The sequence below is a fragment of the Netta rufina genome (genome assembly GCF_964035555.1).
Source record: "Netta rufina genome assembly, chromosome: Z".
In the NCBI taxonomy this organism is placed as follows: domain Eukaryota; kingdom Metazoa; phylum Chordata; class Aves; order Anseriformes; family Anatidae; genus Netta; species Netta rufina.
In genome coordinates this window covers 67,264,908-67,277,650 of record NC_140126.1, presented here as the reverse complement: position 1 = coordinate 67,277,650, position 12,743 = coordinate 67,264,908, and the positions used below count along the sequence as shown (strand labels likewise).

Sequence of the window (12,743 nt, the reverse complement as noted above, 5' to 3'; positions counted from 1 at the left end):
AGGAAATTAAACAAGTGAACAATCATTACTCTAATCCATGGTACCCCAAGATCTGCACACAAAATACATACTGCTGAAGTAACCAGTCCTGCTCGGACCCAAAGGAAGGATTGATGGAAACATCCCTTGGGCTGGGTCAGAACCCAGCGGTTACTATGGGCTTATGTTGCTTATGTTAAGAATCCACATATTATATGCTTCAAATAGCTTATCTTAGTGAATTGGGAACAAAAGAAGAGCCTGAGTATCTTACCTTCCATGTCTAGTCATTCAGGAATACATGTATTTTCCTGCCCTTTTCTTTCTTATAATTTTTCAGTATGGGGTATACAGCTTTACTGTTTCTTTCTCCATCTCAGTAAAAGGCACAACCAAAAGACTGGACAATCTGGAACCAAAAACAGAGTATCAGTTCTGTGTTCAGCTGAGTCGGCAAGGGGAAGGTGGGGAAGGCCATCCCGGACCACAGGCTAGCTTCACAACAGCTGCACTTGGTAAGTCATCCATCACCTTGGCTTTTCAGAAAAGGGCCATTTCGGAGGGTTATGTCTGTGGTCTGCTCCCTGATCGGCCAGAGCAGTTTCATTTGAGCAATGTCAGCAGCTAGATGTGAAAAATATGGAGAGCCTTTTGAAATAATCTCAGGCAAAGGGGAAAAACAAAGCAAAACAAAACAAAACAAAAAACAGGGGTGAAGAAAACAACCCTGTATGTAAGACAGTTCTATTATGCTCCCTGATTTAGAAGTGAAGGATCTGGGAAAGGAAAATATGCATAATTTGCCTGACTAAGCAGCAGAATTGGAGATAGAAAACACTTTTGCATGCTAGTCCTTCCTTCTAACACCAGATTGGTCCTTTCACTTACTATTAGATCAATTTACTTTAAAAATTAAAATGTCTGAACAAGCAGATAAGTTTTCAGTTCACTTGAGGAGACAGCCCAAACTGAATACTGACGTACAAAATAAATGAGGATTCCACTAGGAATTACCAAACAAGACAGCAAATTTCTGGTAACTGGATGGGGTGTGGGAGGGGAGAACTGCCCTTTATCACTCTAAGTTAGAGCAAGTGGCTGGGAATAACTGGTACCCCTGCTTTGGTTTACACACCAGATGTGAAGTGTTGTTCCCTGTCTCACTGTGGCTTCTCCAAGGTCTTCCTCCACCAGAAGGTCTCACACTCCTTCCAAAAAGCACAACATCACTGAATTTGTCATGGCATCCTTTAACGCTGAGGACAGAGGACGACATTCGTGTTGAAGTGGAAAGGAAGAGCGTGAATGACAATGGTGACGAGAGCAGTGTTATTACTCAAGTGCCAGGAAATATGTCCACACTGATCATTAAAGATCTTGAGCCCAGACAGCAATACATGTGCAGGGTACGGGTGAACACCAGGTCCCAAGGAGAATGGAGCAACTACCTGTATGCGTGGACTTTCAGTGACAGTAAGTAGCTGATTCACTTCCGTTTAATTCTTCCTCTTTCCCCCAGCGGTCAGAATGATTGTTTCTTAATCACTACATTAAAATAAATCCTTTGTTTTGGTAACACTCAGTTCCTGATGACAACCTGTCATGGTTGCTATTACTATTATTATAAAGAAAATCTCTGTATTCAAAGGAATTCTTACCTTGGGAATTGTCAGGAACTGATGATGAGTTTTATGAAAAAAAAAAAAAAAAAGGAAAAATAAGTGAAAAGCTTGGGAATTCACGTCTTAATATCAGTGTGATTTGTGCTTCTAACACACATAGCATTTTTTTCTCCTTGTAGTGATGAACACACAGATTTTCATAATCTAAGCTCTTTTTTAACTCCAAAAAAAACAACACTCAGACCCTGCAGTTCTGCCATGTCAATACAGGAAGAGTCAGCTTATAAGGAACAAAAAGAAGATGCAATGAAAGGTACACATCCCTGTGAGCAAAGTGTAGTTTCAGTGTAGCTATGCTCAAGATCAGTGCCCGTGCTTGAATTCCTGAGTGCGAACAGTGCCCTTATGGTCACAACCATGGTTAAATAATTAACCATATTACCATTTTAACTAGGTAATATGGTTAATTGCCTATTAATAACAAGCTAGAGAAGTGAGAAACAAAGAAAAGAAACCAAAAGCACCTTCCCCCCATCAGTCCTCTTCCACCTCCTCCCCCCGAGCGGCACGGGGGAATGGGGGTTATAGTCATTAACTTTAAAGCAATTATGCTGTCCTTGCAGAACAGCTTAGAGCATTCATATCCTTTTTGCAAGGACAGGGCTACACTGAATACTACTCCAACCTCTACTGGAAGTATGGAGTACTGCAATATGGGTGACTGCACATGGTTCATAAAACAGTTGTGCTCAGTTACCAAAGCTTGTCAACAAAATTCTTCTGTTTAGCACAACAAAAACACTGCATAAAGTGTTTGGCCTCTGAGGGAAGGCAGAAGAGGTGATGTGCTCTCCAACACTTAATGTGTGTTTATATCTGTTCTCAGGAATCCCTCCTGCACCGTACAACATCAAGTTTTCTAACACCACTGACACATCTTCGGTCATCTCTTGGACAACTGCCGAGGGTCACTCCATCTCCTCCATCATCATCAGCTACAAAATTTATGGCAAGGCTGAGTACAACCACATTGACATTATCATTAAGAATACCACCATTACTCAATACCATCTCAAGGGCCTCGAGCCAAACACTGTGTACCAGGTTCAGATTAACGCTCAGAACAACATCGGCTTGAGCAATCCAAACACATCCTTTGAACTGAAGACTCTTCCAGAAACTAAAGGTTAGTTATTCCAGCATGCCGGACTTGCACAAACCAGGGCTGATGGTATAAACCAGTTAGATAGAGCAAAGTCACAATATCCTTTTTTTTGACTCTCAGTTCCCTACATGGCATCAGTGAAGTGGCAACATACAGCATTTGTGTGTATTCACTAGCAAGTGCCCAACAGCTCATAAATTAATGGAGTTAATTAGATCACTGAATGTGACCTCAGCTTTGCTCTCCCTGAAATAAGCAGGTGCTCACAAATCTGAAAATCAGAGCATACAATGTCTGTGACATTTTTGTAAAACAAGGGGATATACCTACATGTCTTTACACTGTTTATAAGATGGGAGTGTCTAGCTATGCATTGTTCATGGCTTTTTCAGAATTACCTGGAAATGACAAACTCTTTATGTGCTTCCTCAACAGCTCCATATGAATCCAAAGGAGGCAAAATGCTGCTTATTGCTATCCTTGGCTCTGCAGGAATGACCTGTGTAACTATTCTCCTGGCCTTTCTCATCATGCTGCAGTTAAAGCGAGCCAACTTCCAGCGCAGAATGGCTCAGGCTTTCCAAAATGTGGTGGTGGGTTTCTAGCTTTCCTCTAGCAGTGTGGCTAAACATTTTTGCCCCATCTTTTGCAGTGTTGTTTTGGTTTTGTTTTTGTTTTTTTCACTTCCTTTTCTTTGGCCTTTCCAAATACAATCTCCTCTTCATGTATGACATTAGTGCTGTTGCTAGTGACCCAGAGCTAAAGCAATCATAGCTATAGGCTATGAGACAGATGACCTGACTTGAAAAAAGATACACACAATTCATCCTTCTCTTTTCTGTCTTGTTGTCCCTGTGTATGACAAGTATCAAGCCATGCAGAATAGAAGAGCTTGTTTTCCTTTTGTGAAGTTATGTCATTTTGAAAACTGCAGTACTTTTAACCATTGCTTTTGAGCATCAGTGACTGATCTGCCACATCTTTTTAACCTGGGGAGAGGACAGCAGGGATCAGTCAATGGCAACATCATAGCTTTGGCAGTGATGAAATTGCTGAAGTTTGTACTATCACGTAGAGGTCTCTCTCTGCATATACTTGTATCCTGCTGTAGCTTCTGCCTCACTCAGCTTTCCAGTGTTATCTCTTACTTCAAAGGGGAACCCACAAAGGAGAATGAAGCTGGGCCAAGGAACTCCTCCAATTGGATCTCCACAGGTTATTTCTTAAAAAGGGGACTCATTCAAAAAGATGAATGGTCTCCAGGCCACAAAAAGAGTCCCCAGGCCACACAGAATAGGTCCTGCTCCTTCTCTTGAAACTTTTCCCCAAAAAAGTGTTTATTGGGCATGTGTGGCTGAAGTGAAGATGTCTCAAGTATGGCAGAGAATCATTTCCTGTCTCTTTTCTTTCCTTGCATTGTCTTTCTTCAGTCTTCCTACTGAGCCTGATTAGCACAGAATTTACTCAAGACAAACAAAGAGATAAATCTTGCCCTGAGACTTAAAACTGGTTCTAAGATCAATTGTTTCAAATGATTTTTGCCCATCTCTTTCACGTTCACTAATTGGAAAACTGTTCAGGATGCCTAGTACAAAGGTACTTATGGATAAATTAGGAGTCTGATTAATTTTGTAGATCTAGGCACAAGTGCTTGATGCAGCCAGTGTCTAAAGTAGGTGTAGTTTGCTAATGTACTCACTCGTGTGTAAGCAGGAGATGGTTCAGGTTGTGTGTATGCGTACACCAGTGAGCACATATGTATTCAGGGAGGGTAAGCATGGTATTGCTCAGTAAAGAAGAAATCATACTTAATGTCATTTGCTTAACTCTGTTACAGAGGGAAGAGCCAGCTGTACAGTTTAACTCAGGTACTCTCACTCTGAGCAGGAAAGCCAAAAACAGCCCAGATCCCACCATTTATCCAGTTCTTGAGTGGAATGACATCAAATTTCAAGATGTGATCGGGGAAGGTAACTTTGGACAAGTCTTGAAAGCACGAATTAAGAAGGATGGCTTACGCATGGATGCTGCAATTAAAAGGATGAAAGGTAGTAAAGATCAGACTCCGAGACTGTAGACTTCTCTTGGCTGTTTTTGTTTGTGTTTTTTTTTTTTGTTTGTTTGTTTGGTTGGATTTTTTTTTTTTCCAAGTGTTCCTCTGTCTTAAGAAGTGCTTAGTAGCCCCCTCCTAATGTTTAAATAAATATTCAAAATTACTAGTGACATTATAATGGCTGATACTAGGCCAAGATTTGTGTTCTGGCAAAGACTACATTTCTGCTCTGTCATGTTGGTCTATATTTCTCTTTAAATGCTAACATCATTAAGGATTATGAATTTTGTACTTCACAGACTAGTACAAACTTCACATGTGAATTTATTTGCAGAGGAGGAGCCATTAAAACATGCATTTGATAGAAACAGGTGCACTGAGCTAGCCTTGGGGCACAGCATTTAGGTATCTCGCTTACCTCATCCAGTCACAGATAACTACATCTCTGCATCTGTACATACATACACTAAATCAAGGGTCACTTGCTTTCTTTGTACTCGTTGGGCCTGACTGTCATGTTCCAGAGAGAACTACAACGCATGGAATACTGCAAGAACGCATGTATTTTTTGCGATTCACTAGATTGTTATGTAGGCAAATTGGGAGACACTCAAATAAAATCAACATTAAAAAATGAGCCAAGGTCTGCATGCAGGCAGAAATAATCACAAGCACACAAAAGGAAAGATTTTTAGGCAGCTAGCTGCAGTATGATCTGTTATGACTTTTTAACTTTTGAAATAAGTGACAGTTGTGTAATATTAAAATGTTTTCTTTCTCTGGAGATGGCTGCTGCAAACGTTAGATTCTCTCCTTTTTTTTTTTCTCCTCTTTGAATGAAAAATCATATTTTTCAAGTAAATATAATTTTTCAAGTAATGTATCTTAGAGATTTCCTCTTTCTATTGGGAATGAAGCTGTAGTGCCCCAGGCAGCCCAGAGTCCTCACAATTAACAATATAATCCTAAATTCAGTTCAAAGGAAAACATAAATGAACACTGATTTGATTTTCAGAGTATGCCTCAAAAGATGACCACAGAGACTTTGCTGGAGAACTTGAAGTCCTTTGTAAACTTGGTCATCATCCCAACATCATAAATCTTCTGGGAGCATGTGAACATCGGGGTAAGACACTATTGAATACATGCACTTCAAAAAATCATTAAAAACAACGACAACAAAAACAGTATAGATTCATATTGTCCATAGAAACACCAGCTCATGAACAGGTTTTTCTGTGCAACACTTAGGTTAAAAAGCCAAATACACTTGGCATTAAAGCTACAAGTCCATGTTAATCCATCAGAAATGATGTTCACCAGTAGTTCTAAATTCTCTATCACACGTAGGAATTACACCATTTGATATTTCCCCATGAATCTGATTTGTTTATTTTATTGTTATTTTACATCACTGTAGGTTTCCAAATACTATTGCTGAATGTCTTTTACTTTGTGATACACTTACTATCTGATTTTTCATTAGGATATCTTTACCTTGCCATTGAATATGCCCCCCATGGAAATTTACTGGACTTCCTTCGGAAAAGCAGAGTGCTAGAGACAGATCCAGCATTTGCCATTGCCAACAGTACTGCATCTACACTTTCCTCTCAGCAACTTCTCCATTTTGCAGCAGATGTTGCCAGAGGGATGGACTACCTGAGCCAGAAACAGGTCAGTCCTAAATTTTCTACCCACCAAGGGCAGAGTATTCATTTTTCAGGGACTATGCTTTTAAATGAGATCAATATAAGGTTTTAATTTTAGCTTTGATAGCACACACAGAGTGACCATTATTTTGGTGTGTTCACTCAGAGCTATCAAATACTATGTCACAGGGAATCAAGGAGGAGGCATTCAAACTTACAAATGATGTAACTAACTGCTCTCATCTTTAGCTACAGTTTAAAATGTTCTAGGTAATGGCATACTAAGCCATTTGTTTTGGTTTTCATTTTTATTCTAAATGCTTCCAATTTTCAGTGGAGCATCGAAATAACACATTTCAAGTTCACAGATACCATAGTGATTTCTGTTTGTTTGTTTGTTTGTTTGTTTGTTAATTTTAGTTTATTCATCGAGATTTGGCAGCAAGAAACATCTTGGTTGGAGAAAACTATGTTGCAAAAATAGCTGACTTTGGTTTATCCAGAGGTCAAGAAGTTTATGTTAAGAAGACCATGGTAAGACTCAAAAGCCATATAGTCTGTTCTCATTTTTGTTTTCTTGTTTCTTATTTTGTAGTGTAATATAAACAAAAATGTAAACTCATAGGTACTACAGAACCAATTATATACATGTATAAATACTTATAATATACTAACATGTATAAATATTTATATTAACTATTAATACACATGCATTACCTGTAAATCAGCTCAATAACAAGTTTATAATATATATAATTGACAATTACTTCTGTGAAGATGGATGGCAGTAAAATAACCAATTTTGTAATCAGTAATGAGATTTAGTTCAATTCTATATAGAAATGCATAGAATATACATTTGATGTATGATGGATGTGTAATGGAGCTGTGAGAATTATATTTTTGTGCCAGAGTTTATCTAGCTGGGGCAATCTAGTTTAATTTTATTGAACAAGCACAAAGTTAACAAAACGGTAATAACAGATACACTAGGATCTATGAGTTGATAAAACAGCTCTCCAGAGCTAATGCTTTGGAAGACATAGAAGAGAAAGATGTCTAATAAACATCAGACAACCACAGTCTAGGAATAACACTGGGTGATCAAGGGAATGGGACTGCTTAGAGACTCATGACATTACTCAAGGATTATTTCCAGTTTGTCTTGAGATGCTGGTTGGATAAATTTTGTTAGCTTTAGCTCGAACTGTCCCTTCAGTATGTAAACATACAAATCAAGTCACGACACAACTAAAGTAATAAGTCTAATTACTTAATAAAGTTTGCTTGCTTACAGTCAATTTTCATAAATATAACATGTAGAACAATTGCTGGGGATTAAATTGTGGTATCTGTTGGAGTGGGTCCAGAAGACGATCATGAAGATGATCAAGGGGCTGGAGAACCTCTCCTGTGAAGCCAGGTAGAGAGAGCTGGGGCTGCTCAGCCTGGAGAAGAGAAGGCCCCAGGAAGACCTCATTGTAGCCTTCCGAAGGACGGCCTACAGGAAAGATGAAGAGAGACTCAGGGAGTGCAGTGGCAGGACAAGGGGTAGTGATTTTAAACTAAAGGAGGGAGGTTTTTATTAGATATAAGGAAGAAATTCTTCACTGTAACTTTGTGAGGCACTGGAACAGGTTGCCCAGATAAGTTATAGATGCCCCATCCCTGCAAGTGTGCAAGGCCAAGTTGGGTGGGGCTTTGGGCAATCTGGTCTAATGGGAGATGTTCCAGTCTATGGCAGGGTTGTGGGGTGAACTATATGTTCTTTAAAGAATCCAATCCGAACCATGCTATGATTCTATATTGTTATTCCAACCACCAACAAACCAACTTTCATGAAATAATTTCCAGGGACGGCTTCCAGTGAGATGGATGGCAATTGAATCTTTGAATTACAGCGTTTACACCACTAATAGTGATGTGTAAGTATGTTTTAAGGTGGTCTTTTTAAAATAATCTTTTTTTTTTCAATATCAAGGAAAGTTTGATAGCAAGTATAAAGACATGCACTGAACACAAAAAAACTCACAAACTATGTCAGTATGAGTAAGTAAATGGCAAGAAAAAATGGAAATCAACAACAAAAATAGTTACTTCTATTTCATCAGAAATGTCTGAACTAGTGTCCACAAGCTAATTAGATTTGGGTTACTAATAGAGGTACATTTCTCACTTGAAATAAAAAATTCTTCTGAATTCTCAGGTGAGTCAAAGAAAATCAGTATTTTAGTCAGGAACCTGGAACTGATATTTAGCAAAGCAATTCAGTAAGAACGCTGTTTTTGCTGAGAATGCTTAAGTCTAGTCAAGAACTCTGATGGACTTACAGGGAATTAATTTTGCTAAAGATCTCGTTCCAAGCGTTCCAGTTCTATGAACCCTAAAATTACACAAAAATTGGTAAGAAAAAAAAAAATAGGGAGATTGACTCACATTTCTTTATGTTCTCTGATTATTAGCAAAATTACCTACCATTTTAAAATATGGTATCTTGTTGCATTCTGGTGGCATTCAATAATACTCCTCTCTTGTAGATGGTCATATGGTGTCCTATTATGGGAAATTGTTAGCTTAGGTAAGTATGTGGATTTTGTTCTGCACAAATAAACTCATCTGGGTCAAGCAACCTCTACTCATTCAGTCTGCCTACAGTTCCTTGCTTTGCATCACTCTGCTTTTTTTTTTTTTTTTTTCCTGTTTGATTTTAAAGAGCCTTATTTAGCTTCAGTATTCTTGGAAATACAATCATCACATTTTCAGTTCAGATACCATTCTAAATGAGAAAAACATCATGACCATATTTTCATGGCACTGTAAAACCCAGGGCATATCTAAATGTAAGATTCAGCATATCACATTATTTGTAGCCTTAATCCAAAATGCTGTAATGTTGATGGGTAGTTTTTGATCATCCCCCTCAGTTTTAAGTCAACATTTACATTGTAAATACTTCTTTTTGATAAACTTCACCAAGTACTGTCAAAGAAAATTTTTGAACATTAATGAAATTTGAGGGATTTGTTGTTTTTTTGTTTGGTTGATTGGTTTGGTTTTGTTCTTGAGTAGTTGAAAAGCTATTTTGTTGTTACTGCTTCCATAATGCATAATGCACAGTTTGAAGAGAAAAATGAAAGCCAGTATAAATTTTTATCACCTACAGGGCTGGTACAAAAACATACTGTCTAATGTTGGACTAATCCACTTGTTACTGAGTCAGTCATTGTTTTTCCTATCTGCTATGAAATTACATTTTTTAATTAAAAAAAATAGTGTTCATCACAATGATTAAACCCTGCTTTAGGTGGAACACCATATTGTGGAATGACATGTGCAGAACTCTATGAAAAATTGCCTCAAGGGTACAGACTGGAAAAGCCTCTCAACTGTGATGATGAAGTGTAAGTAACTGCCTCGGCAAACACAAAACGAAACACAGCATAATCTATAGGAAATAAACAAATGTCTACAATAAACTATTTTTTTTTTATAAAAACAAACATTACATTAAAAATTGAAGGGTGCACAAGTGGAAATAATTATTTCAGGTCCTTTCTGCCCAGCATGCACTGTTATTTGCAATGAGCCCTTTCCGAGGCTTCCCACTCCTGCCAAATATACTGTTCTCAATGCAATATGGCTGGGCTTTCACTTGAGGTTCTTGATTATTCCATAGAAAAATATTTTTTTTCCAGACAGAAACCAAATGTTGAAAATATAGATCCAGATATGTATACAAGTCCTTTTAAAAATAATAAATATAAAATTTATTATATATAAAATTTATAAAATTATTTTATTAATAATAAATTTACAAGAACTAATGGCTCTAACCTATGTGTCTAAAACATCCTGTGTTGGTGTTTGCTTTTAAAGGTATGACCTAATGAGACAGTGCTGGAGAGAGAAACCATATGAAAGACCATCATTTGCTCAGATATTGGTGTCACTGAACAGGATGTTAGAAGAAAGAAAGGTAAGAATGAATCCACATGAATGAATTAGGCCATGAATATTTTCAATACAGTTTAGGATTCTTGAGGTAATGCAACTTGTATCACACTCTTTGCTTGCTTCCTTCCCAGACCTATGTGAACACTACCCTATATGAGAAGTTTACCTATGCAGGCATTGACTGCTCCGCTGAAGAAGCTGCTTAAGACAGAAGAAATCTACATCCACCAACGATGTATTAAACAAAACCAAAACTCAATCTGCTGGAGCCCAAAATGTGATGTGCTGTGTAGAATCGTGTATAGTTCTAACTGTATATAATACAGTTATACTGTTTTACTACAGATATCTATGTGTATATCACACAGTAACCCCTGCCTCCACAGACTGTAGAAGTGTACATACTGCTCTGAGTAGGAATAGACTGAAGTCATAAAATCTGCTGTTTCATATGCAGGGTATTCTTCTTTTCTAGTCATGTAGGTGAAGTGTATACATTACAATTATTGTAGTGAATTACATGTTGCCATCTTAGACATGTTTGATACTTTTCAAGAGCTACTGATAGCAAAGTCAGTAACTTACAGCAGTATTTCATATACATTTTAATTGTGATTCAAACAAGAATGTTATGTTCTATGTGACAGTGGTATTTGCAAGCAGATGCCAATCCAGTATTGTCACCAAGAATACTAAGGTTCCTATTTGAAAGTAAAAGTAAGGTTGTAGAAATAATCTGTTCAAGAATTCTGCTGAATACACTTGTAAGATATAAGGAATAATATTGCTTTTCCAGCGTCCAGTTTGACAGTATTTGCCTAATTTCTAAAAACAGGCATATATTTTGAAGTGTTTGATGCTATCTAAAGCAGCCATATAGCAATTATCGTGAAGTGCAGGACTGAAGAATGTAATACATCAGCCTGGATATAAATGAGGCTTTTTCAATTTGATTTTCATTTGATAATTACCCTGCATAATTATAAATTACTACTCATTATGTACAAGCAGGATTTACTTACTTTTTCTTATTTTATCTGTTACACAGGTTGTTGTATGGTATAGCCTCTTAGAAATGCTTTACAAAAATACTTCAAAACAGTGGTATATGGCCTGCCTGAAAGATCTTCCAGCCCTTAAGTGAGACAAACAGAGACAGGATTGGCATTATCTCCTGGCATGAAGTCAGTCACTTGGGATCCTGCAGACTTATCTCATCCAAACTTCACACATCCGCTAATTTCATGCTTTGCACAAATGTTCCTCTTATCCCCCAGGGACTCACCGGCTCGTAACAGCCCGTTGGATCACGGTGACTTTCTAGCTGAGTGGATCTGGTCACTCCCTTGTACCTGGAAGAGGCTAGAGAGAACAAAATAGAAAGGTTTCCTTCTGATGCTTACTTTGTAGGTGGCTTGGTTACAAGGCAGGGATACCACAGCAGAATACAGGGTTACGTAACTGGCATGTATCAGTCCTGACTCAAATATACAAAGCACTAAAAGCCTCATTAAAATGGAGTCCAGCAGCAAACAATGACACTGAAATCAGGTGCACTGCCTTGAGATTGGCAGAGCTTGCACTGTAATTACAAGTGCTACAAGCTGAGTTTACAGAGATTGTACAGACTCACTGGACTAAGGGAACCTCAGCAGAACTCTTCAAAAATGGAAGAGAAGAACAATTCCATAAATTCCAGGTATTTTTCATAAAAGATTACTTGGCAAGGCACCTTTGAAGTATGGGGATTGCATTTGGCTGTCTGGCCAGGTTTCTATAGGTCTGCAAAATGAACACGAAGGGACCTCCATAGATGCCCTGGCTGACAGGCAATGCTAGCTAATAACTTCTGGTAGAAGTTCTCCACTTTCTGTAAAGAATTTTTCATGTGTCCAAAACAGCTTGTTGTCCCACACGTCTGAGAAGCAGACACTACCGACTGTTCTACTACTTGATGTAAGCCCATTTTTCTGTGGCAAGCTTTTATTTTAAACAATGTCATGTAAGGAAAGATCAGTCATTCACCAGCCCAGCAGGTCTTAAAGCTGTCTGCATTTTAAGTGTTGAAGTCCTCTGTAGTTTTATCTGAAGGTCATTTAAATGTCTTTGTAAATGTTCTTCAGAACCTCAGTTAATATTGTGGTAACATTGTGGTATACATAAACTTTCTGATTTGCTCTAATGAAATTTAAAGATTATTTTTAAATTGTCATTTGAAAAATATACAGAAGTAATAAACTCAATACACAGCTTGAAATGTCTCTATTAGATCTACACATAACAGAACTACAGCTATTAATAGATTGCTTGCTTCTCCA

At 37.9% G+C, this 12,743-nt stretch overlaps 1 protein-coding gene across 1 annotated transcript in view; it reads left to right on the top strand.

Moving 5' to 3' along the window:
- TEK (TEK receptor tyrosine kinase) overlaps positions 1–10,690 on the top strand; it is a gene marked incomplete at its 5' end in the record, with an annotated part of 40,392 nt that extends 29,702 nt beyond the window's left edge. The window contains 13 exon segments of the mRNA XM_084304743.1: positions 360–494; positions 1,159–1,452; positions 2,488–2,787; positions 3,202–3,359; positions 4,604–4,814; positions 5,835–5,945; positions 6,306–6,496; positions 6,892–7,005; positions 8,326–8,396; positions 9,009–9,049; positions 9,776–9,872; positions 10,348–10,447; positions 10,557–10,690. Of these exon segments, the coding sequence (XP_084160869.1) occupies positions 360–494; positions 1,159–1,452; positions 2,488–2,787; positions 3,202–3,359; positions 4,604–4,814; positions 5,835–5,945; positions 6,306–6,496; positions 6,892–7,005; positions 8,326–8,396; positions 9,009–9,049; positions 9,776–9,872; positions 10,348–10,447; positions 10,557–10,631 (1,898 nt within the window). The 3' untranslated portion in view covers positions 10,632–10,690.
- Positions 10,691–12,743: the final 2,053 nt, after the last annotated feature.